This window comes from Polypterus senegalus, chromosome 18 (assembly GCF_016835505.1).
Source record: "Polypterus senegalus isolate Bchr_013 chromosome 18, ASM1683550v1, whole genome shotgun sequence".
In the NCBI taxonomy this organism is placed as follows: domain Eukaryota; kingdom Metazoa; phylum Chordata; class Cladistia; order Polypteriformes; family Polypteridae; genus Polypterus; species Polypterus senegalus.
In genome coordinates, this window is record NC_053171.1 from 53,275,414 (window position 1) to 53,303,349 (window position 27,936).

Sequence of the window (27,936 nt, forward strand, 5' to 3'; positions counted from 1 at the left end):
TTCTTCCATCTCCAAAACATTTCTAGACTTCGTCCTGTTCTTAAACAACACAGTACTGAAGTATCGGTTAATGCCTGAGTCACCTCACGTATAGATTATTGTAATGCTATTCTATCTGGAATCCCACAGAAACGTATCCATTGCTTACAACATCTTCAAAATTCTGCTGCCAGGATAATAACCTGTTGTTCTAAATCCACTGAACATATTACACCTACTCTCTTTCAACTTCACTGGCTCCCTGTTAACTACAGAATACAATACAAAATACCGCTCTTAACATTTAAAGCTCTCCACATCCTCACTGATCTCCTCCAGACTTGCACTCTTCTCACTCACTCAGATCCTCATCTGCAGCTCGACTTTCTGTACCACACGTCAGACTCAGTGCTCTGGGAGCTCGAGCGTCTCTCCTAGTGCTCCTCAACTCGGGAATTCTCTTCCCTCTCATATTCGTCAGCTCAATTCAATAACACATTTTAAAACTGCCCTCAAAACTTATCTTTTCAAACTGGCATACCAATTGTGAATTTTGCACTGTTATTGCCAGTTATCTTTGTTTGTTTGCTAATTATTGATATTGATTTATCATTCGCTTGTTTTAATTTTACTAATGTTGTTTAATTTTATTGTAACCTTGTGACCTTCAGTGCTAAGAAACGTGCCTATTAAATAAAATGTATTATTATTATTATTAATTATTGAGACAAAAACTTGACCAATGTCTGAAAATCAAAATAGTAAGACTGCAACTGGCAGTCTGGTCTTTCTTTTAACAGTGAAATGATACACTCAATGACAAAAATAGACATTTTATTGTATACAGATTGGCTAATAATTTCTGAAAACATTTCACTCATTCCTCTCTCAATCTCTCTCTCACACACACGCACACACACACAATGTGGTTACTTAAATATATACAGGATAGGATCTAAAATCCTTGAAACAGAACTGTCTTACATAGCTTTTGTTGCCACTTTGTAATTTGGGAGTATTCAGTCTGGCAATATGGTGCAGCCTTAGTTTATGGAAGACAGACACAACTAAAGACATGAGCATAAAATGATGGTTGTCAATTTCAAACTGTGTTTCCTCAATGTGCTTCTTGAGAAAAAACACATCGTCTGAAACCAATCTCAGCCCGAACAAACTGATTGATCAAAGATACACTGACAGCTTGTCCTAATATCGACTGTCGGATAATATGCTCAGCTACTTTGACCACCTTGACTGTACCCTCAGAAGGAATCATCAAACCTCCTTTGTTTTTTAATGTGAGCAAGTGGTAGCTTTGATCATATGATGCTGGTAGAGCATCTGTTACCAAACTAGCACGGCACACATCACAAAATCCCGTCTAAGGGCTACCTCCCACTGGTGGATTTCTTTGGGAAACCTTCAAAGTTTGAGAAATGTTAACAGCTAACAACAATCTACATAGTTAGTGACTAAATATATTTAGCCAAAATGTTGTTTTGAGGCTCACTTGAGCACATAAATGCATAGCTTTGCTAGCTTAGCCTGCCTTAGCTAGAGTTAAGATTATAAAACGGGATTTTCTAATGGCCAAATATAAGCAAAATAATTGTTCAGCCTTAACTATGAAATGTAATCCCCCGTGATCTGGTTTGGATCGTACAGCGGTTTGTATAATCTCAAGCAGCACATGCGTCAGCCATCTTTATCCATTACTTCCCTCCACGGCAGTGCCACTCGCAATATGGCGGCGATGTTGACGTACGATGCTGCTGGTCATACGGCGTCTAGTAATTCTATGTCTATGGTAGTGACACTCTCTCGTCAGTATTACTCCAAATCCCAAGAGCCTTTGCGACACACCGCGGTTCACTCGCAGGAGTTTCGTCACCACCTACTCTAAATCCCACAGATCTTTGCGAGACTCCGTTGCTCGGCTCCTTTTTTTTTTCTTCATACTGAAGATGCCAGTGAGTGCTTCGCTGAGTATAGCCGCCGCATGCTCGCGGAGAAGAAGATGGACTTGGGCACGGTAGCCTTGGCAGCTGGTGTCATCGGTTTCCTGCGATACTGGATACTACCGCAAATCAGGTGTGTATGCAAAAAAACCAAAACAATATTTGTTATTTTTCACCCATACTCGTATGATTTAAGAACATTGTATAAGAATGTCATGGTAATTGAAAGAAGTAGTGTTTCAGCCTTCGTGTGTCGTTATGAAGTTGGGGGTTTATGCTGTTAGAGGTGATCGTGCGCATTTTTTGTAAGTTCGAGGAAAGGGCAGCAGCCACAAGCTTAGCATGTTAGAACTATACAGATTCATAACTCCGTTGTGCAGTATTTCACTTTTAGCCGTTGACAGACGTTGCACATAGGACTACGGCTCAGTGTGGCGTAATAACCGAAGCGGCGCATGAAAGGCTTCATCAGAGATCAAGGTTTGCGTGACAGGAGCTGACAGCGCAAAAGCGGGTGCATGAGTGGCTTTCTTCACTTTTGGTCGAGATAACCCGTTATGTTTCTGATTTATAATATTTATATCTAGTCAAATGTTCTCTGTGGGAAATTACAGACCTCAAAAGTATTACCAGCCTTGTGGTACCCGCTCTCAGCACGGTAGTTTATTTACTATGCTTACTGTATAAGTGGTGAGTCAGGTCATGGGGCGTGGCCAAGACGTACGCTTACTTTTATTGGTTCCCCACAGTTGCGGTGATCTCGAAACCCCTCCCATTTCAAGTCTTCCCACATTACATTATAGGTACAGTTTTTATGCAATTCGACAAGGAAAAAAAATTACTTATTTTGCTCACTCGTGCATTCCTCAACGTGATTGTTCCAAGTTAAGCTCTTTGAAATAAAGTCACATTCGTAAAATATAACACAAGATTCTGGGGTACCTTTGATCCGATTTAAGATGTTCATTGCGTGCTAGTTAGAAACCAGACCTAGATAGGAAGCCAGGCTCATGCAATATCCTCTCATGCACCCCGAATCTCTGGTTTAGCTCATCAAGTTGGCACTGGGTAGTTTGGTTTTTGCACTTTCTAGTATTTTTTACAGATATAGCTGTTTGATACTGACTATAGCAACTTTCCACACTCTACATAGTTGAAGCTCTATAGGGTGTACAGTAGTCTTAAAAGTGGTATATCTTAATCAAAAATGTAATTATAATAGCAATTTTTTATGAATTGAATCAAACAAATACTTCAAAATATCGCCATTCAAAGTCAAGGGGAGCTACATGCTGAAAAAAGTATGTTAAGTAAATGAATGGATATGTCCACAGTTGAGCAATAAATACTGGTTGGAGTCAACTGTACCTTTCTTAGCCACACGGCGCCCAGTTACACTCCCACACCCGCACATGCAGTGCAAGAATAAAGACAGTATTTTGCCTGTCCCATGTAGGATCAAACAGATAACCACAACAATATGGCATTGTTTAGCACTTTTACATACCAAGAGTACAGCAGAATGTGTTTTACAGCTAGTTGGAGACAAAGTATTATCTCTATATTATAAAAGGAAATCCTGAAACAAGACTTTTTCAAAGAGATCATTTCAAGTCCTGCGAGACAAGACTTTGGCCATGAGATTTTTCTATCCACATTCAACCACAATAATCTCGCCTCTCATGTGAATGCTTTTGACGGACACAGTTCCTGTGCTCTCAGCTCTTATAAATTTGATTTTTACATTTTCCTCACTTTAAGTTCCCAATAAAAGAAGACTTGTTATGTCCAAATCTTATTGAAGAATTTCATCACGAAGGGTTATCAACAGAAGAAATGAGTACAAGGGCAATCCTAGCACCGAAAAACGATGACGTCAAATGAATTAACGTGAAAGTTGTCGATCGGTTGCATGGCAAATTGGTTAAATGCGTATCAATAAACTATGCTGAAGCGGTTGGTGGTGATGGCACGGAAGAGGAAAACAACAACTTACAATATCACAAAGAATATCTACAACTGATAACACCATACAGTCTTCCACCAGCCGAATTGCTGTTGAAAGAAGGATGTATCCAAGAAAGTTATTGTAGTACATCTTCAGGGGATAACATTAGACAACAAAGGAGATCTTGACATGCCATTCATAATAAAATGTTAACAGTTTCCCGTTAGAATAGCTTTTGGAAAGACAATTAACAAATCTCAGAGCCAAACATTCGAAAAAGTAATTTAATTTATTAGAGAGAAAGAAATGAAATTCAATCACAGGCAGTTATATGTTGCGTTGTCACAATGAAAGTCCAAACACTGATTCAAAATTCAATGCGACATTGATGAAAATTTAATTAAAAAAATATTTTTTTCTTAAGTTTCACAGTAAAAGTGTAAGTTTAAAAAGTATTTGCGTGTTAATTGCAAACAATACCTCTAACACAACATGAGACCTAATTTACTCTCAAATTATTACGTTTTACTTTTTTAATATCATTAATTATTCCCTGTAATGTAAAATAGGTCTGTTATGCATATGTAACAATTCCCATGAAAATAATCTGTTTAAATTGTACAGCCACTTCACATACACGAGTGGCAGAACCGCAAAGAGGCTAGCGGGTAGGGAAGGCTCAGGGGTTAGCAAGCGAAGTGAGCAGGGGACAAAGCCCCCTAGTCTAGTTAAAAGAAAAACTACAACGACAAAAGTAAACAGAAAAATGGTCCTAACATATTATGAAATGAATTAAATTATCAGTGGATTTAGCCAGAAGCTTCTTCCAAGTGTTGACCATACTTTAGAAACACAGAAAAGTTACCACGAGTGGAATGTCTCAGTACAAGTCTAGTCCTTTTTTCTTTTTTTTTTTTGGTGCATAGAGGTGCCAGCCAGGATAACTTAGTATGTACCGGTGCTCCATAGGCTCATTTCAAATAGTTTTTTATGATATTTTTCATCTAAAAGGATTTAGGTAATTATGTTGACACACCACCCTCATCATCTAAGCAATGTGCAGAAGTGCACATTAAAAGTGCGCATTAAAAAGGCAAATAAAATGTTAGGTTATTGTAAAAACTGTTGAATATAAATCAAGGGATGTTATGCTCAGACTATATAAAGCACTAGTGAGACCACATCTGGAGTACTGTGTGCAGTTAAGGCCACCATGGCACAAGAAAGACTTAGCAGCACTTGAAGCTGTGCAGAGGAGAGCAACCAAGTGCATCATGGGACTTAAAAGACATGTCCTACTCTGACAGACTCAGAGAATCATACCTGTTTGGTCCTGAACAGAGGAGACTGTGTGGGGATCTAATTTAAGTCTTTAAAATTCATAAAGGCATTGATAAAGTAGAGCCACAAGAATTATTCCAGCTCAACTGTGAATCACGTACTTGAGGACATCAGTGGAAATTAAAGGAATTCTCCACCCAAAAAAAATATATATATATATATGTATATGTATATATATGTATATGTATATATATATATATATATATATATATATATGTGTGTGTGTTCTAATGTATGATCTCTAATATTATGGTTTTGTGGCATTGAAAATTAAACTGTTAATGGCTCATTCTTTGCATTAGAAGATAACATTTGCTACCAAATTAGCCTGATAATCTGTATAATTTGAGGACTGTAATAAACAATTATTATAACATTTTGTCTCTGTAGGAAATATGTTGCTGGGGGTGTGTGTAAATCGACAGCTAGACTCGATGGGAAAACTGTGGTGATTACTGGAGCAAACACCGGCATCGGCAAGGAGACGGCAAAAGACCTGGCATTGAGAGGTAAAACAAGGACGGGGTGCCAGGCGGTATAAAGAACAAAGGAGCCATTTACCGCTGCAGAGCTGCTGTTCCCACTGTTCGGCTTCTCTCATTTCCTAGGGTTTGTCTGTTCTGGTTTTTGCAACAGTAATAAAAATGCATCAAGGATCTTTATATTAAGATGTGTTAAGTTTAGTAACCCAGTGCCTGTAGTGCTCAGCCTATATTAGGGGTTTATATGTGAAGGCCGTACACTTCGGTAACATCTGTGAGTGATGTCATGTGTCCAGTCTTTTCAAAGTCGGTGCCATGATCTTCCCAGTGTCCAAGGTTGTGGATAATTCTTTATTTTTTTCCATTGTCAATACTCCATAGTTTTAGGGTTAATGGCTTTATGCTAGTTTTTCATGACTTAAGATTTGTGGTTTGTGATTAGGGTGTGGTGCATTAGTTTTGCTGATTTTTAACTGTGTATTCTCAGTAATGATTTATTCTGCCAATCATTTTTATAACCTGCCATTTGCTTTCATTTTTATTTTTGCCAAAGAGTCAGTTGTTTGTCTCCAGTTCTTCATCCTCACCGCATTACAGTCTCAGTCTATAAATTTAGAATAGGAATAATCTTGTGAAGGCGAATACCTAATCCAAAGCTGAGAACAGCAACTCAGACTTTAATTAGATTGTATATACAGCAGAGGGCTTTCAGAAATCTCAAAGGACACGAGAAAATAAAAGATCCTCCTTCACTTAGGCAACAGGAAATAGTTTGCTTATCTAATGGCTGAGGTCATTTTAATAAATGACTGCAAAATAAGAAGACAGTTCAGACTAATCTGACAGCCTCCAGGTCATATGAAGTTCGTAGTGCAGTGAAGTGGGTGTGTGGTGCGTTTAAGGACAGGCAGGCAGACAAAGGCCAGGGGCTCATGTATAACGCCGTGCGTAGAACTCGCACTATAACATGGCGTAAGCACAAAAGCCAAAATGTGCTTACGCACAGAAAAATCCAGATGCAGGAATCTGTGCGCACTCCAACTTCCACGTTCTTCTGCTACATAAATCCCGATCAGCGTGAAAACTAACGCTCGTTACCGCGCATTATGTAACGCCCCTACTCCTCCCAGAATTACGCCTCTTTGAATATGCAAATCAATATAAATCGCCCTTAAGCACAGCCTTCTGTGAAAAGACAATGGGAAAAGCACGGGGGAAAATATAAGAATTTCAGCGAATACCAAGTGGAGGCAAAGGAAAAACATATTATTTGTTCAAATAAACCGTAGTATAATCAACAAAAGGAAGTTGATCGAGTGACTTAGCATGTTGGAGAAACTTGAAAGCTCACATTCACAAAATCGCACAGTGCCGGAAATAAAAAAGAAGTCACATATAAAAGTCGCCGTGAAAAGCCGAGTTGTAGCCCACTGTCTGAGTGTCATATGAAAGCTTATTAGGGTACAGGGAAAAAAGTACGAAATGTCAACTTCAATCTCGACATTTCCACATTAATCACGTAGTTTATTTTGTCATTAAAGTAGAACATCATAAACTTCATCTTAAAATCGTTTAATTAACCAGTTTCTCAAATCACATCGTAATTAAAGTAACACGTTAAATGCTTTGTTTTGTATTTGATCTTCTACTCGTATGTGCTCTATGTGTGGGAATCACTACTTGCTTCTTAAACCGGCTCTCTTCCTCCAACTGGACACAGAGTCCATTACATTTGTGATATTACAGCTCTCTGAATAACTAAAATACTGAGATGTATACGTGATGTCATTTTCATGATGATAGGAGTTAAAGCACGTTATTAAACATGTGTTTCATGGCGCAGTGATTGTGCGCGACCTTCGATGAAATAATTTATTGCAGCAGTACTCAGGGGCGGCTCTAGGCTTGTGGTGGCACTGGGCAGAGGAAGATCGGTGGCTCCTTCCCGCCGTCAGTAAGGTAGCTTATGCACGGTGGATGGCCACGTCCATTGCAGACACTGCATAGCCGCCTCGTGCTCATGACACAAGCATTCAACTTTTGCCGAAATTTGTCGCTGCGTTTTAGCTGTGTTGTTATTTTCTCTTTCTGTTTTATATTCAATATATATTGGCGTAGCTGTCACTGCAGTCAGTGCTTTTCTTTCCCCAAGTAACCGATCGCCATACAATCAGCTCTGTAATAGACGTTAAGCCATCTGTAAGCTTAGCGCCGATTCTTCAAAACGTTTAAAGAACATTGAAATATCTTTGTAGTACATGTTTAATTATTCTATCCTTAACGACACTCCCAGTGAAGAATATAGATTATTTAAATGAAGTTAAAGTTTTATCTGTATAATTTAATAAACATATTTTGCTGCATTTCATATTAAAAATGATATTGTCATCATATGTAAATACACGCTTTATAAAGTGGCTCAGGTTGTGAGATATTATAACTGTAGTGCAAGTTTACAGTGGGGTGATTGTACTTATAAGTACAAACAGTTCTACAAGGTGCAATTGATTGAGTGCGTTTAAAGTTCTTGGGATGAAACTGTTTCTGAACCGCGAGGTCCGTACAGGAAATGCTTTAAAACGTTTTGCAGTGGCTGAGACAGCGTGTCCATGAAGCTGTATACCGATAATTCTCTTTCCGATCAGTTGCTGCTGTGATTCACACTCAGATACAGTGATATAAATACTCCGAGTCGTGCAGTGAGAGTAATATGGAAAAAGATGATCAGCTGTGGCAACTCCTAAAGGGAGCAGCTGAAAGAAGAAGAAGAAAAATAAGAAGAAGAGGAAGGTGCAGTGAGAGTAACAACGCTAAAGCAGTTATGGTATTTGGAATACTATGGCTGTTCCCTGGACCATTATATTGTTACAAGTTAATTACAATCAGATGCATTACACTAATAAACAATATGCAGTTAGTTTCGGTGTATTTATAAAGCCGCGTCATGAAAATAAAAAGTAACCACACAGGAACAGTAGCAGTGCTTTGACGCTGGGTGCCGCCAGTTTGCAAAACCGAGCGGAGAACTTGCGTACGACAAGGCATGAGGTACCGTGGAAAAGTGCGTGGCTTTACGCCAAGTGTAGGTTTTATACATCGCGACTTGAACGTGGAAAAGTTCTTACGCAACATTTCTGTGCGTACGCACCGTTTATACATGAGGCCCCAGGTCAGGTAACACTGGTAGTGACCACCTTTTCAAAATGTCATCAAAATTTATATTAAATTCAAGTGAAAAACAGGAAATGAAATAATGTAACCTGCTGACCATACCGGTCTGTGTTTCTCAATGACACTTCCCAGTCTTATATCGAGGAGGGCCTGAGAAGTTTCATTTCATATTTGGTTACCTTCCAAACCAAATATTCATGTGGAATATCATTTTCTAGATAGTGTTAAAAGTTTACTAGTAGACAGTCATTGGCATTTCATCAAGTATCAATTCCTTTTTTACATCTGATACTGCCAGATGGGTGCCAGCCATTGAGATGCTGCACTGAATTAGGCAGTTTTGTTACTTGATGGAAAGTTGTTTCTTTTTTCATACTCTGTAGTCGCACCCTTATCCTATGAAAGGCCAGGTGTGTCCGACTTTGGTAGGGTATCTGGTGGGCACAGTGCTTCACAAATGGTAAGCCTTAAAGTGCGAGTGGTTCATTTGAAGACACTGTTTAATCAAAAATGTGTGCTCCTTTTAAATAGGTCACACTCGATCTCAATGAACATGAAGCCAACAACAGGCACATGTCTGGTGCAGTGGGAGTTGGAGGGGATTTCAAACAAACCTCTAATTGTAGTGTTGGCACGCTGTGTAAACCCATGATCAAGCCATGCTTTAGCAGAAGGCATCAGGCATTTATTTGATGGGAGCTTTTTTCATACCAGATTCTTTTTTGGTTCACATATACTAATTGAAAATTTTACCAATATGCATCCAACCATGGATAAGAAGGTTTTGAGGGCCCAGACATTAAAATGAGTAATGAAAAGATTGAAGCTAAAAAGCACTTAGCACTCCATAGAGTTACTGTGGAAGATTAACAGGAAAATAAAATGACCTCTGGAATTTGAAAAAGCTGAATACACCTTATTTTTTATTAATTCTATTTAACATTTTAATTATATTGTTATGTGTAGAAGTGAAACAGGACAGTGAGGAGGGCCCAGCCCGGCTCCCTACTCCTAACGTCACGCTTCCCACTCCCCTCGGCCTGCAGCTTCTGTCTCAGATTTGCGTAAATAAATCGCTCCTGCAACTGATCTATGAGAGAAGTTGCAAAATTAATCCGAATGTTCCAGCAAGTTATAGAAAAAAAACCCCAATCTAAATCTGTTAAGTAGTTCTTTCGTTCATTATCTAAGTGGAGGTAAGGTACTCTCTGAAGCTAGTGTGTGAGTGAGGAGGGCTCCCCTCTCCTTGGTCCGCTGAGTCTCTCTCGGATTTGAGCAAATAAATTAGAACCGCAACCAAACTATGATACTTGGCACAATGACCGAAGTCGCAAAATCAATCGGAATGTTCACACAAATTATAGGAAAAAAACCCAATCTAAATCCGTTAAGTAGTCTACTCATGAAAGTGGACAGACAGACAGATGCTGGATTTTATATATTGTTTATATTAGAGATAATAATTTTTGAATTTATTTTCATGTAACACATAACACTTCTTCTGAAATCTCAGATCTTACAAAGCTATATATCATGTACGTATTTATAAAGTGTGGTGGAAGGCTGGGGTCCATGTCCTCCCACTGGACGCTAGATGGCCACCCCCCTGGGTTGGAGCGGTGTCTCGGTTTCCCGCAGGGCTCCATGGGAATTGGAGTTGGGTACAGCCCTGTTGGGTCCCACAGGTGTCGCCAGGGGGTGCCGCAGCTGGAATTCCTGAGCCCTTATGTGCAGCGTATTCACTACACCCGGAAATGCAGCCGGAACTCGGCAATCAAGCACCAGGAGTACTTCTGGGTGAACTATAAAAGGGGCCAGTAGCCACCACTCCTGGAGCCAGAATTGGGAGGAGGAGGACAAGGTTGCCTGAGAGGAGTGGTGGAGGAAGAAAAGAGTGCTTTGCGGTGCGTTTTACTTGGCGTGTTGTGCTTGGGACTGTGTACTGCCTGTGGGACACCGGGAAGACGTGCACCCACAGGCGAAGCAAAATAAAATAGTTTATTTATTTTACATGTGCCTCTGTGTCCAGTCTGTGTTGGGTCGGACGCCTATATAGCGCCTTTTCACAAAAGTGAAATATCAAACAATAACATAAAGATTAATGAATTAACAGAATTGTTTGATTCACTGCAAATCTAGGTAGTTAAAACTCTTTGGACAAACCCCGGCCTGTTATTGGAGGTTATATGTGCCATGAAATCCTCTCCTTATCTTTAAGTACATTGACTATAATATACTGTAGGTGGGTGCCAGTGGGTGGTTACCAATGAAAAACCAGTAAACAGTAATTTGTACAGTAGCTAAATTTTGCCATTTAGTTGCCACTCACCCTTGAATGACATCTTAGCCAATGCCACTGGTAGGTATGTTCATGCTAATGTTGGGTGATTGAACTTGTTGGGCATTCGTGTGTAAGAATGAAGCAATGAACAGTGCTTGGGTTTCATTGATTGGTGCCTCGGTTTCTTTGTGTTTTAGGCAGCACCATAATAGGCTGTGCTTTCAATTAATTGTGTGCTCAGAAAATAAAGTTATGCAAAGAGCTTTAAATATTATATTCCGATTTGGATAAGTGCTTAGAATTTTTTTAGAATTCAAAAATGTGCCTGACTTTATGTATTATCATTCCCAGGGGCCCGTGTCATTATTGCCTGCCGTGACTTTGCCAAGGGAGAAGCAGCTGCCAATGAGATTCGCCTGGAGACGGGAAACCAAGCTGTTTTGGTGAGAGGACTGGACCTTGCAAACACAGCATCCATTCGGCAGTTTGCAGAAGCGTTTTTGAAAGGTAAGCCATAAAGCAGACTAGAAATTGATACTTCTTTATTTTAAGCATTTGTTATAGCACCCTGTGACTCTGCATTGCATTAAGCAGGTCTGAGATTGTTATGTTTCATTTAAATTCAGTTTCAAGTGTTATTACATTGTTATATATAACAAAATGGTCCTAACCCGCTCTAAAATCTCACAGTAACATAAATACAGTGTGGTACTACTCTTGGGAATAGGAGTAATAGCATTTTATCAGTTTTCCTAAATTAGGAATCTACTCCTAACTTCACCTAGACTTGGGTGTGTTACAGGACCCTCCTAACTCACTAGAAAATACAAGCAAAGATCGGTATGTATATTCCAGGAAAGGTGGAATGTTATGGAAATTCTGGACAACAATGAATTTGTATGAAGGTATCAGTTTGACAGAGATCCTGGACATCAACGTGATCGCTTCTTCTATGCAGAGAAGCCATGTGTTGTCAGCCAAACATGAGGAAGATGTAGCCTTGCAGTAGCAATGATGTGGGTATGTCACAACCACATATTTTTTGAAGTTTGCACCAAACTTTGAATGCACTTACAATGCATGTGGTAATACAAGGTGAACCAAAAGGAAGTGCCACATTTCAAACATTTATTCTACAAAAACGCTACAAGATAAAATAAATTTCATTACAAGAAAGGGTATACAAAATGGAATTTTTTCACTGTGTTTTAAAAATGATGTCTTCAAGGTGTTGGCCATCATTAGCGATACACTCTATGAGACAGTTTCTGAATGCTTGCGTGACTCATTTGGCCATTTCAAGGGGAATATTGGCGATTTTGTGGCAAATAGCGTCCTTGAGGGCTTCAAGGTTTTGAGGTTGGTGTGTGTATACCTTTGACTTGAGATAGCCCCAACAAGAAGAACTTGCATAGAGCAAGATCAGGCGAATGTGAAGGCCACCTGACATCAGCTTCCCTGGAAACATCTCCTGTAAAACTTGCATGGGTCTCCGTGCCATATGAGCTGTTGCTCCATCCTGTTGACACCAGGCATCCACCACATCCATTTCTTCCAGTTAGGGCTGCAAAAAGTTCTCTAGCATTTCAATGTAACATTCTGAAGTGACAGTGACTGTTGCTTCCCCCCCTCCTCAAAAAAGTAAAGGCCTACAATGCCAAATTCTGCAACGGCACCCCAAACTGTAACACGCTAACTTTGCAGGGGTCTCTGATGAAGTTCATGAGGGTGGGTTTCAGCCCATTTCTGAAAGTTTTGCTTATTTATGCAACCATTCAAATGGAAATGTGCCTTGTTGTTGCACATGATGATGGCATCTCGATGAAGGTTGGCACACAACTCTCTACAGCTTTCCCAGTCTCTCTCAGTGAGTTCCTGCACTACCTTCATTTTGTATAAATGGAAATTAAGGTCCTCATGCAAAATCCTCCTCAAAGATGTGGCTGGAAATGCCTAAGGCAGAAGCACGATGAACGTCTAGGAGACAGGTTCTATTTAAGTGATCTCTTGATTCAACAGGCCTGGGTGTGGCTAGAGAAATTTCAAAAAATGTGATTAACCATAGTTACTTCATGGTTTAACTTTTTTACACAGGGGCTTGTAGGTTTGGATAATTTTTTTCCTTAATAAATAAAATCATCACTTAAAAACTGCATGTTGTGTACATGAGTAATCTTTGTCTAATATGTAAAGTTGTTTGATGATCTGAAACATTTAAGTGCCACAAACATACAAAAAAATAAGAAATCAGGAAAGGGGTAATTCTTTTTCATAGCACTGTATATATATATATATATATATTGTATATGTAAGCCACTTTCTATCCATCCTCCAGTTACATTCAATTGAGCACATTCATCATTAGTGTTTGTGATGCTCCATCTGTTGTGTCAATGTGTTTTGTAATTCACATAGCAATAATGAGCATTGCTTTTTTCATTCCAACAGATTTTGCACTGCTGAGAAGAATCATGTTGTAAATCGAACACTATAACTGAATAAAGAAACAATTAAATAGAAAACATAGGAAATAAAAAGAATGACATAATAAGTCACTCAAGTCCATTAAACATTATGGTCATCTGTCCTCATTAATAAAGCAAAAAGTAATACGGAATACATTGTGTAAATAAATAACTAATTCCATTGAAATCTATAAAGAGGGAATGCTGGCCTCCCAGGAGTTTAAGATCCTCGTGGTCACACCAAGAGCTACTTACAATATTGTGTGAAGTCAGTGGGCTCCAGTTAAAATGGCTCTACCTCTGTCAACCTTTTTTATTTTCTAATTATTTTTCAACTATGTAAAATTCCCTTTATTAGGCTATTATGTTTCAATATATGTGCCATCACTTGGAATGAAAATTGCAAAGCATTTTGGTATTACACACTACTAATGACTTGGAATTGACATGTAGAGGCTAATGCCATTTCAATTAAATGATGTTTCTGCACTTAGTTTTAGTTGTGAAACCAATAGTCCATGATTTATCATAGACTGATTCAGCTAATGAGGTAATGAATTAAATAGTTATCTAAGCTTTTTATTTATCATAACTAGGGGGCTTTGCCCTCTGCTTGCTTTGCTCGCCAACACCCCGGGCCGGCACTATGCACTAGCCTCTTTGCGTTTCTGCCATTTGTGTGTGGGGAAGTGGATGTACAATTTAAACAGTGTAACAATGTGCCTTCTTGCACCCGACCTGACACAGAATCACACAGAGGCACGTATAAAAATAACACAAATAGTTTATTCTTCTTCCCCGTGAGCCCCACAGGCACAACAAAATCCAAAATAAAGCACAAACCTCACAAGCACGCCCTTCTGGCACCACCACTCTTCTCTTGAAGCTTCGTCCTCTCCTCCCAACTCTGGCCTCTGCGGAGTGGGTGCTGGCCCATTTTATAGCCCACCCGGAAGTGCTCCAGGTGCTCGATCACTTTTTTCCGACTGCACTTCCGGGCGGGGCTGCAGAGTCATCCATGCAGGCTCAGGGACCCATGTAGTACCCCCTGGCGGCCACTCCAGATCCCAACAGGGCTGTGGAGAACTCCATCTCCCATAGAGCCCTGCGGGAAACTGAGGCACCCTTGTCAGCCAGGGAGGCTGCCACCAAGCGTCCCGGGGGAGGTACTGAGTAGCCCATGGTTGCTCCCCCGGAACATACGTTGAAGGGGCGGACCCGGCCACCTGCCACAAGAGATTGGTATTTTCATGGGAATTATTACATATGCATAATAGAACTAACTATTTTACATTACAGCAAGTAATTAACCTTATTAAAATATAGTAAAACATAATAATTTGAAAGTGAATTATGTTTCATCTTGTGTTAGAGTTTTTAGTTGCGTTACACAATTTCGTTCTGTTTGGCTTTGAAATTAATACACAAATATTTTTTAAACTTGCACTTTTACTGTAAAAACTATTTTTTTAATACATTTTTTGTGAATTTCACATTGAATTTTGATTCTGTGTTTGGACTTACATCGTGACAATGCAACGTATAACTGCCCGTGAGAGATGTTTGTTTCTCTCTCTAATAAATAAAATGACTTTTTCAAATCTTTGTTTCTGTGATTTGTTAATTGTCATATCAAAAGCTATTTTAATGGGAAACTGTTAACGTTTTAATACGAATGGTATATCAAGATCTCCTTTGTTGTCTAATGTTACCCCCGAAGATGTACTACATTACATTGAATATGGTTGTGAGGTGGGCGTAACCAGAAAACATCTCATGGCCAAAGTCTCGACTCACAGGACTTGAAAAAATCTTTTCAAAAAGTCTTGTTTCATCGCAGGATTTTTTTATTATAATGGAGAGGTGTGCAATAACTAGGTACTATTATTTAAAAGTGTATTTAGAGCCATGCCTAATGTGATGGCTGCCTCCAGTTTGGTAACTGCTGACTTTTCAGTTGTTTTAAGACATACTAAGTAGTTCTAAATCTATTATTCAATTTTTTTCTTCTTTAAACTGACAGAAGAGAAGAATCTCCATATTTTGATTAACAATGCTGGTGTGATGATGTGCCCCTACTCTAAGACAGCGGATGGCTTCGAGCTGCAGTTTGGTGTGAACCACTTAGGTATGTGCAGTGGCAGCAGATTGTGGGATTTTATTCAGCAATGTGCAGACCTGCATAAGAGAGAAGGCCATTTCGTCTAGCAACCTCGTTTGGTAACATCCTCCAAACATTTAAGCAAGTGTAACAATATACAACTTTTCCCATCAATTTTAGGTTGTAGCCCTCATTTTCTTAAACTTAGTCATGGAAAGTTGTAGTGCATGCTTATAAAAAGTAGTGTGACATCCCCAAGGACTCCATTATAGCTTATTAATGAGCTACGACAAAATCAACCCTAATTTATGGACTGACTTCTATGTGTGTCATTGCACAACTTGTGCTAAAGTACATACAATGCAATAGTAAAGAAGGAAGAACAGCAAGTGCTCTGAAATGCATAAATAGAAGAGAGCCTAATGCGCTCAGTGACTCATGTTTATTGGACCACGACAGAACTGAAAAACCAAAAAGATTAGGGCTGAACTCACCATAGCAGGAGAATGTTTGTGCAGCCGTCAGCACTACCAGGTTGTATATGAAATGGCTGTCAAAATGAGGCGAGCTTGGGGCACTTTGGAAATTTGAAACTCTGCTGAGAAGTCATGAGCAAGTCTCTGACTCTCCATGATAAGTCAAACAGGATTTTGTTTTTAGGCGCAGGGGTGTTCTCGTGTGTGCGTGAGTAGACAGTCAACAAGTGTTTACCTGGAAATAGAGTGGAGAAGACGCGCCAAGCAGGGCTTCTCTCTTTGGTGCCTAGATTGCTGCTGAACTTACCATATGTATCTGATGGCACGTTATTGGATGTCAGACTGTACCGAGCCTGGGATACTCTGGAAGTTTAAAGTTGTGCTGACAAGTGACACAGTTGTGTAATTTGTCATCCTCTGTGATTCACCTTCAAGGCCACAGAATCCAGCAACTGCAATTGTGTATTGCAGCATGCTGTCCAACTCAAAGTCATGTAGTGTGCTGTCAGTCTTAGATGTGGTGGGACAAAAAACAGGCATAAAAAAAGAATTACTGCAAACCTCCTGAAAATCGAAGCGGCAGAGTGTAAAAGCCCCACACAGCGAGCAAATGTCATTAACCTCAAGACACAAAACTGCAAGGACAGGCTATAAGAGGATCCATAATTTTTGTTTTGGGTAATTTTACTTGTAAGTTTGCACATTTTTTTATGGATTGTAGTGTAAAATTTAAATAAGGGAACTTATTGTGAAACAAAGCAATATTGTCTATAAATACAGTAACAGCAGATGTTTTACTTCTATTAGCTCTGGAAGATCGGGTCTAAGTCATGTTGTGTGGAATTCACACATTCTCATCTGTGTTGTGTTTTTATTCAAGTGTTCCCTTTTGTACCCCAGATATGTTAGAGTCAAGCTAATTAATAACTCTAAATTGGGAGTGCGTGATTTTGCATGTAGTGTGTTGACTTCTGCCTTATGTACGGTACTCCCAGGGTGGGTAGTAGATTGCAAACATTAATTCGACTGAAAATAAATGGATAGATGATTGGTTGTAAAGAAAACAAAAAAATAATCAAACAACGCAAAAATTGCTGTGACCTGATGTACTACCTCCTATCTTCCCCCATATTACTTTCACTAAATGATGGTTTAGGGATGTCCGCTTTCCAGGCCAAGACCTGGACAAACCTCTAACTCTTCAGCCGCTGAAGCCACAGACTCTTACAGTTGGTCGAGTACAACGATCTTCAGTTGGAATGGAGCCCTGATTAGACAAGAAGACCACCTCTGTCTGTCACCATGTCAAAGTATTGAAGCCCAGAGAAGTGAGATACATGAAAATGAAGGATGACCTTTTTTTTTTTCCTCTGTACCTTGATAAGTCTGAACATGAACTCTGTTCATAACTGCTCCGTTTCTCTTCCCATCCTGTCTGTGGTTCCCCTGGTGTGATTACTAAAAGCTCTGGCGACACTCTTTTATTTAAACAGCATAATCTGAGGTTTGTTAAACCAACTTAACTGAAATGTGGCCAGTGTTGCAACAGTCATATATGAGGCTTGTTTGGCATTCTTTAGCAAAAGGGTTACTTCAGTTTTAAGTACAGAATGCAGCTGAATGGGGGATGAAGTACAGAATTGCTGGCAGGATGGAGGACACACATTACATTGATTGCAAGTGTTGATATATTTATTAATTGTGTTTCCTGCAGGTCATTTCCTTCTCACATACCTACTCATTGAAGCCCTCAAAGAAGCTGCTCCCTCCCGGATAATCAATGTCTCCTCACTTGCTCATGTCTTTGGACGTATAAAATTCCATGATCTTCAGAGTGAACAGAGCTATGATGGAGGGCTGGCCTACTGCCAGAGCAAACTGGCTAATGTTCTTTGTACGCGAGAGATGGCAAAGCGCTTACAAGGTATTTTCAAATCTAAGTGCACCAGTTCTGCCAGTGCTGCTGGGCGCCGTAGAGTAAGCACGGACTGGGCCTTTCATGTTGTTGCCCAGAAGTGCAGAGGGTTGTTGTGTTTTCAAAGTAGATTGACATGCTGTACTAATTATACAATCAGGTATTGTTAAAGACTCAGAAATACTCTAGGACCTTGGTTAGACTTCCTCCTTTAAATAGCATACAGTATCATAGAGGCCATGTTGCTTTTGTCAAAAAGGAATATATTCAGTCAGTTAGTACTACTCAAAGCCTAAAGGTGATGACACAGCATGGAATTAAACAAATATCTCCTCTAGCAATCAAATCAGGAAAAGGCAGGTGCAGAAACTGGACAGCTGGATTGATAGGTGGTGTAGTTTAGTGGTTCCCAAGTTCAATCCTGAGGGCTCCCCCTATGGCTGCATATTTGTTCTGTTTCACATCTACTCATCCAGTTGTTTTCTCTCAATTTATAATCTCATTATTTAATTAGCAGTTTTTTGTTTCTCTTTTCTAATTCTGCATTCTTTTTTGTCGTTTTCCTATTTATTCACATTTTCTGCTGTCTTAATTATCTCATATATAAACGTCTAAGTGTGGAAGTGTGTGTGTGTGTCTGTCTGTCCGGCACAGAAGCTGAAAGAAAGCGACTCAGTCGCCAAAGTGAAACCACTGAGGAGAGAGATACTCGCTTAGCTTCTAATACACAAGTGAGGTGAGCACATCAGCAAAACGAAACCTCTGAGGAGAGAGGAACTCGCTTAGCTGCTAATACACAAGCGAGGCGAGCACATCAGCAAAATGAAACCGGCTAAGAAAGAGAAATGTGCTTAGCCGCTGATAGACAAGGGAGGCAAGCACATCGGCAAAACGAAACCAGCGAGAAATGAGAAACTCGCTTAGCTGCTAATACGCAAGCGAGGCAAGCACATCGGCAAAACGAAACCATCGAGGAAGGAGAAACTAACTTAGCCTTTAATGCACAAGCGATGTGAGTGTCTAGGAGCCCAGGCTTTTTATAGCACAGGCTTACACAGCTAGTAGCCTAATAATGATGATGACGAGTAAAGAAAAATGAAGACAAACGACACTGAATACTGATAGGCTGCAGCTCTCAGAGAGTTAGACACAGTTATTAGTAAATAACTTAAATAACCAGAACTCATGGAAAAGTGGAACGAACATGATGAAAACCTAAAAAATGAACATATAAAAAAATTGTCTCCATTGTGCCAGATGACTGGGGCAGTTACCCAGGCGGGACGCCTGGAGAAGGGAAGAACCAGGAGAGAAACAATATCTCTCCCGGGACACAAGAGGGCAGCCGCCCTGGTTTGCATCAAGGCCACAGAATCAGAGCTTGGAAGCTGAACCCTGTTAGGGCCCATGGCCACTGCCAGGAGGCACCTGGACATTTGTGGAGCCCAGGATGGCACTACTAACATCACACTGGGGAGTGCTGCCAGAAGGAGATCCTTCCAGGTGCCCATGCAGCATTTCCGCCAAACTCGGGAGTACAGCCAGAGGTTAATGGGGCAGCACTTGGACCACTAAGATGGCCGCCTCACTCCATTCGGAGAGCTAGAGTCAGGAGGTGGAGGACAGAGCTTGGGTGGAGGAGTGGAAGTGGTGAAGATAGAGAGAAAAGGAAAGGGACTGAGTCCTTGGCGATTTATGCACTGTATGCTAAAGAAAAAGAAAATAAAAAGTGTGCTTTTGAGACTTGTGTGGCACTGAGCCTGTCTGTGTCCAGGTTAGGGGGCTGCCCGACCCCTGATCTTCCACACCATGTAACATCCCATCAAAAAATGAGCCAACCCAGTTTTGTCAATTCAGAATTGACACCCAGGCAGACAAACTGTAAACTAACTGATTGCTTTCTTAAGGTACAGTGTGACTCCAGTTAAAAGCAGCAGCTGCTTGGGATGGAAAAACTGTAGCCACAGCGAGATTAATTTGGGCACGACTGATGTAGTTTATTGAAGTGAAGCCTATGCATTCACATGTTCAAGAGTAAATGTGAATTTTGGCACATTAAGATTTGTCACCATCCTCGTCAGCACCACTTCCTGCAGGTAGAAGGTCGGTAGCTTTTGTCCTGGCCCTCCATGCAGTCTTATCCCTAGATGTGTCCTCTAATTAGTCTGTTTTTGTCTGATCATTTCTGATGACTTCCCACCATGTCTTCTCTTTTGCTTACCTTCAGCCTTTAAACTAAACACATTCTTTATTCCAGAAATGTCATCTGTTCTCATAGGCCATATAACCCTAGTTCTTGGTACTTATCTATACTAATAAAAGGCAAAGCCCTCACTCACTCACTCACTCATCACTAATTCTCCAACTTCCCGTGTGGGTGGAAGGCTGAAATTTGGCAGGTTCATTCCTTACAGCTTCCTTACAAAAGTTGGGCAGGTTTTATATCGAAATTCTACGCGTAATGGTCATAACTGGAAGCTGTTTTTCTCCATTTACTGTAATGGAGATGAGCTTGAACGCCGTGGGGGCGGAGTTTCGTGTGACATCATCACGCCTCCCACGTAATCACGCAGTACATAGAAAACCAGGAAGACCTCCAAAAAGCGCTGAAGAAAACATGCATTATATAATTGAGAAGGCAGCGAAACAATAAGAAGCGAGCGAGTGACATATACAACCATGTTCATGAGTTCTGCTACTTCGGAAACAAAGCACGATGTAAACCTACACTTTAAATTAAGTTCATAGACAGGCTGCGCTGGCGCTTGTAATTTAGTGCCTGCCCATATAAGGCCGTCCGTCAGCGCAATCCAATAGCAAACTCCACTAAATATTCACGGGTGAAGGACTGTGTTTATGGAGAGGAAGATGAGATGGTCAGGGTGGTGTTTGACACAAACTCAGCGAAACTGCGAGAGAAAGTTTTAAGTGCCAGGACTAAGGTAACATTAAACACAGCCACGGACATAGCACGAGATGGCACCAGCACAGCTGGGAACCTTTGATGCATGTACACCGAGTGGCTCACGTGAACTGACGCAGTGCACAGATAAAAGCAACAGTTCCAAAGAGCTGAACAAAACCGAATTACACAATTGAAAAGGCAGCAAAAAATATGAAGCGTCTCATACATACAAGCATATTCATAAATCCAGCTACTGCGGAAACAAAGCACACGGTGGAAAAAGTCAATGTCCCACTAAAGGAAGACAGTGTTAAAAAAAAAACCTGTGCATGCAGTGTGTCACGTCTCAGATAAAGAGGAAGACGAGCTGTTTATTGATGCAGTAAGAAACGAATCAATGAATGAAACCTGTTATCTTTACAACGATTGACAAACACGGAATGTAACTTGAACACAACACATCCTACAAATACGAGCCTGATTGAAAGAAATAATGATAATCAAATCCTTGATGACAGCAACACTCAGTAACACTCACAAAACAAATACTGTATATTGACAGTCATGTTACGTTATTTTTAAAATGTTCCCTTTTCTTTTTCTAGCTTTTTTAACACACTACTTTTCTGCTGCGATACGCGGGTATATATATATGTATATATATATTCCGATCTACATACTCGAATAATGGATACTTTATTCGCCATCAATGATTGTTTTGGTAAAGCCATACTCAGTGCATTCATTAGATGAACGGTAAAAAAGTAAGAGTGAGGGGAGGATGACTCATTGAGGCATGCAGGCTGTAGTGCGCGTCAACTCTATCTGAATTGTGCGATCACATCTGAAAAAATATATCTTTTCAAGTTCTATTTAGTCCATATGTGTCAAACTCAAGGCCCACGGGCCACATCCAGCCCGGTCTGTAATTATATCCGGCCCGCGAGATCATTTTATATACTGTATTATTGTTATTAATGGCCCGGGGATATGAAGCGCTGGTAACACAATAAACTACAGATCCCATAATACAGCGCTTCAGCTGCCTTGCCGAACACTTGCCATGTCAATCAAGTCTAGCTTATGATGCTGCAAGTTATTGCGAAGCTAGCCCACACGATGCCAAAGAGAAAAGTTGATTCTGAAAATAGAGCCTTTAAAAACCGATGGGAGGCTGAGTATATGTTTCCTGACATATATTCCATCCTATATATATGACAGCAACACTCATCACTCACAACAGTGACAAAACAATTACATTGACAGTCATGTTACGTTATTTTCAAAATGTTTCCTTTTCTTTTTCATTACTTCTTTAACACACTACTTCTCCGCTGCAAAGCGCGGGTATTTTGCTAGTTATTTAGTAAATGTGAATCAGGTAGTGCTACTGGGGCTCCTTTAACACCAAGGTCTTCTTCTTTCGGCTGCTTAGGGGTTGCCATAGCAGATCATCTTTTTCCATATGTTTCTGTCCTCTGCATCTTGTTCTGTTACACCCGTCACCTGCATGTCCTCTCTCACCGCATCCATAAACCTTTTCTTGGGCCTTCCTTTTTTTCTCTTCCCTGGCAGCTCTATCCTTAGCATCCTTCTCCCAATATACTCAGCATCTTTCCTCTACACATGTCCAAACCAACACAATCTTGCCTCTCTTTGTCTCCCAATCGTCCAACTTGAGCTGACCCTCTAATGTCTTCATTTCTAATCTTATCCATCCTCGTCACACCCAATGTAAATCTTAGCATCTTTAACTCTGCTATTCCAGCTCTGTCTCCTGCTTTCTGGTCAGTGCCACCATCTCCAATTCATATAACAAAGCTGGTCTCACTACCGTCCTGTAGACCTTCCCTTTCACTCTTGCTGATATCCGTCTGTCACAAATCACTCCTGACACTCTTCTTCACCGATTCCACCCTGCCTGCAGTCTCTTTTCCACCTCTCTTCCACACTCCCTGTTACTCTGAATTGTTGATCACAAGTATTTAAACTCATCCACCTGAAGCAACTTAACTCTGTGCATCCTCACCATTTCACTGGAGACTTCAGAACAGACAGAAGAATTAAGTTTTATTGTGTGGCACACATACAGACTCATCTCAGATGGAACAATGAGCAAACAACTGAAAGCAATTCTTACATTTATTACAATTATTATCACACAAGTCATTATTCATCGTCATCTTACTCCTAGCACTCCATTGTGCTAGCCCTCCCTCTAATTGATTTCACCAGTAATTCTTAGTTGAGGGGGAGTCAGACCCCACTCTGTCTTATCTGTTTGATGAGGACCATTCCTGCTTGCTACTATAATTTCACATTCCCTCTCTGAGCGAGGGGCCCATCCTTCTCCAGTTCTCCTGCACGTCTAACCTTTGGCCTAATGAACTATTAGTGATTTCCACATTCTCTGCCTTGACACATTATGGAACCCGATTACTTAAATTCATATATTTGATTACGCTGCTTTCCAGTTCTGTTATTGATCACCATCATCTCTTGTCTGCCATCATTTTTCAGAGTTTTGGTTTCTTAGTCCAGCTACTGAGTTCCCCCTTTTCTAAACAGTTATGCTGTTTAATTATGTTCTGCAGCAATTTTCCTACCATCTTTGACATTATGACCAACTGCTTCACCCCAGTTGATGACACAGAATGTAATTAGAGCTGTACACATATGAATCTGGATTGTGTGTGCAAAATTAGATGTAAACCTGCATGCTATATACATTTGTGTCATGCATTTCATTTTAGTGTAAATTTGTTTCATGCCATAATTAAAATGAAAGCAATCAGATGATTAATTGCTTCTTAGTATGGCACACATTTCTTTCTATGACCATGCATCAGTCATGCCCAAAATTAAATCGAATCAAATAGCCAGTTATCATCAAGAAGTGGAGTAATGGGCATCAACAATAGGGGCAGGAGGTGTTCTGTTCATGACTATATGTTCCCAATCAGCATCAACAAACGAACTGAAATCAGAAAATGTTATCTCTCATACAGCACTGATAACAAAGCAGTTTGCTCCTGATGATGTGGGACTCCTGAATGCATTAGTACACAAGGCCAGCGCTTGAGCTTCATTTGCTGCTGGACTGCTGTCATCAGGTCCTCTGCTGCTCAACAACAACAACATTTATTTATATAGCACATTTTCATACAAATAATGTAGCTCAAAGTGCTTTACATGATGAAAAAAAGAGAAATCAAAGACAAAATAAGAATTAAAATAAGACAACACTAATTAACATAGAATGACAGTAAGGTCCAATGGCCAGGGAGGACAGAAAAAACAAAAAAAAAAACTCCAGATGGCTGGAGAGAAAAAATAAAATCTGCAGGGGTTCCAGGCCATGAGACCGACCAGCCCCCACTGGATATTCTACCTAACATAAATGAAACAGGACTTGATGATGATGGTCATGTAGACTTCTGGCTTTTAATCCATAAATGTAGGATCATCACGGTGCTTTGATTAGGTGGTGATGGTGCAGGTCGCCACCACAGAAAACTGGGGAAAGAAACAGAAGAGAGAGATGGGGTTAGTACAGATTTTAGAGCCACCATAAATAGTTATGATAATAAATTGAATATACAGAGTATCAGTATTAAATTAAAGTGAAGTTATGAAAAGGCCATGTTAAAGTAATGTGTTTTCAGCAGTGTTTTAAAGTGCTCTACTGTATCAGCCTGGCGAATTCCTATTGGCAGGCTATTCCAGATTTTAGGTGCATAGCAGCAGAAGGCCGCCTCACCACTTCTTTTAAGTTTCGCTCTTGGAATTCTAAGGAGACACTCATTTGAGGATCTAAGGTTATGATTTGGAATATAAGGTGTCAGACATTCCGATATATAAGATGCACCAGATTATTTAAGGCTTTATAAACCATAAGCAGTATTTTAAAGTCAATCCTGAATGACACAGGCAACCAGTGTAGTGACATCAAAACTGGAGAGATGTGCTCGGATTTTCTTTTGCTAGTTAGGATTCTAGCAGCTGCATTCTGCACTCGTTGCAAATGATTTATGTCTTTTTTGGGCAGTCCTGAGAGGAGTGCGCTACAGTAATCTAGTTGACTGAAAACAAAAGCGTGAATTAATTTCTCAGCATCTTTCAGTGATATAAGAGGTCTAACTTTTGCTATGTTTCTTAAGTGAAAAAATGCTGTCCTAGTGGTCTGATGAATATGCGATTTAAAATTCAGATTACAGTCAACGGTTACCCCTAAGTTTTTTACTTCCGTCTTAACCTTTAATCCTAATGCATCAAGTTTATTTCTGATAACCTCATTGAATCCATTATTGCCAATTACTAAAATTTCAGTTTTCTCTTTATTTAGTTTGAGAAAATTACTATTCATCCATTCAGAAATACCAGTAAGACATTGTGTTAGTGATTCGAGAGAGTCAGTGTCATAAGGTGCTATTGATAAGTACAGCTGTGTGTCATCAGCATAGCTGTGGTAGCTCACGTTGTAACTTGAGATAATCTGACCTAACGGAAGCATGTAGATTGAGAACAGCAGCAGACCCAGGATAGAGCCTTGTGGAACACCATATCGGATATCATGTGTCTTTGAGTTATGATTACCACGACTCACATAGAATTTTCTACCTGCAAGGTAGGATTCAAACCAATTTAAGACAGTGCCAGAGAGGCCCTCCCATTGACTACAGAGACTTCTAAGAATATTGTGATCAATGGTGTCAAATGCAGCACTCAGATCTAGGAGGATGAGAACAGATAAATGGCCTCTGTCTGCATTTATCCGCAAGTCATTTACTATTTTAATGAGTGCAGTTTCTGTCCTGTGATTTGTTATGAAACCTGACTGAAATTTATCAAGAATAGCAGGTTTATTGAGGTGGTCATTTAACTGCATAATGACTGCCTTCTCTAGAATTTTACTTAAGAAGGGGAGGTTAGAGATGGGTCTAAAATTTTCAAGAGCAGTGGGGTCGAGATTATTTTTCAAATTTCAAGGTCAGGTTGTTCTAATTACTACTGAAGGTGACGGAGTGTTGTTGCATGTTGATAAGCATATGCAAGTTAGAATTTCACTGTACTGTGCTCATGTGACAGTAATGACCCTCTAAACCTATAAACCTGTTTCATTTTGGTATGACTGACACATAGCTGTGGAAAGAAATGCAGTGCGGCTGAGCAGACTCTCAGTTCAATGTAATGAGTTGGCTTTGCTTTTAGTAAATGCATGTTTAATGCCTAATTGAATGGGCATGAATTAAAAGGCAATGTATTTTTTTATTTAATTATTGTATTGACTGATTTTTTAATTACTTATTCATTATTATTCGTGCCTAACTTAACTTGTTTTTCTTTTCTTGTAACTGTTTCCTTGTCATCTTGTAAAGCACTCTCAGCTACATTCTTTGTGTAAGAATGTGCTATTGAAATAAATGTTGTTCCAGTTGGCATAAATATTATGTGCCATATTGAAGAGCAATGAATATTTTAATTAATTTTACTTTTAATGATAACACAAAAAAAATCCGAACAAAATAAAAAACACCAAACACAAATATTCATTGGTTTTCGGATTGCATTTCATTTTGGCACAGCACATTCTCTATTCATGTAATTCTCAATAGTTAATTCAGTGTAAAGGAACTGAAATTATTTTCAGTTAGGGTGCACTTTATGTCGAAACCTATTATAATTATATAAGCATACAGCCTGTTGATCATATGACTCTCTCTCACTCCACAGGAACCAGAGTGACTGTGAATGCAGTGCACCCGGGCTCAGTCCGCTCAGAGCTGGTGAGACACTCCACTCTCCTGTCCCTCGTCTGGCGACTCTTTTCTTTCTTTATTAAGACCCCCAAAGAAGGAGCACAAACCAGCATCTTCTGTGCGGTGGCTGAGGAGCTGGATTCTGTCTCTGGGGTCTACTTCAGGTATAAGTCAATTTCTCCCTCCACAGTTTTTTTTTCGTGACCCATTTCTCAGTTTTATGTTGAACAAAGGTGACTAAAAATGTGATACGTGAGCATTTTGGACCCTTCATCCCAGCTGTACATGCTACAAACATCTGACATAAACTGGCCACTTTATTTATTAAAAATAATGGGAAACCCTAGTCTTTTACTAACTGAATGGGATTTGCGCCAATATCTTAAAGACCTAGGCACCTGTGAATCTTTAATGTGTTGTAAGTCAGACCTTTTTACATGTTAGGTATTCTAAATGGCACCATAAGTCGCTGACGGTGAGAAGCATCAACCTTTATTGCAGGTTTAAGGTGATGGAACTGCATCACTTCAGTCCCCACCTGTGTCTCTTGGTGAAGGAGACTGAGCTAGACAGACCTGGCCTTCCTATCCTCTACATCATTGTCTAGATAATTTTGGGGGATTCACCATTAACTTCTTCTCAGCTAAGAGATGAAATTCCTACAACAAATTTCCCCAGTGGGCCATGTATAGTCTGATACTCCTAATCTGTTTTCCAATAGTCTACTTTTAGAGCAGCACTGAGCACACACTTTCAGTTGTTACAGGTAACTCTTCATATAAAGTATTTATCTCTGCTGTCACCCAAAAATGCCTCAGATGACCACATTAAAACAGAATTGACTTCTCCTAACACTGTCCTAACCTGATCTGTGATTTTTTATGCAGTGACTGCCATCCAGCTTTTGTCGCACCTCAAGGACGAAATGACAAGACAGCAAGAGAGCTTTGGGACGTGAGTTGCAAGCTCCTGGGAATCCAGTGGACCTGAGTTTTTGTTAATGATGAGTTCTTGGACTGGATATGGAAAGGTTGCCAGTTCAAGACAGTTGCACAATTAAGATTTGTGATCTGTCCATTGTTTTGGATAAAGTGTTAGCTACATTCAGAAATGTAAATGCTACCCCTGTTTAATAAACATATTTGGTTTCTAATA

General features: G+C 39.9%; 1 protein-coding gene across 1 annotated transcript; it reads left to right on the forward strand.

Moving 5' to 3' along the window:
- The first annotated feature begins 1,896 nt into the window (after positions 1-1,896).
- On the forward strand, positions 1,897-27,936 carry rdh12 (retinol dehydrogenase 12). The gene is made up of 7 exons (XM_039741826.1): positions 1,897-2,070; positions 5,617-5,735; positions 11,512-11,667; positions 15,649-15,753; positions 17,917-18,126; positions 26,756-26,945; positions 27,669-27,936. The coding sequence occupies exons 1-7, from the start codon at positions 1,979-1,981 to the stop codon at positions 27,769-27,771; spliced, it is 975 nt and encodes a 324-aa protein (XP_039597760.1). The 5' UTR covers positions 1,897-1,978; the 3' UTR covers positions 27,772-27,936.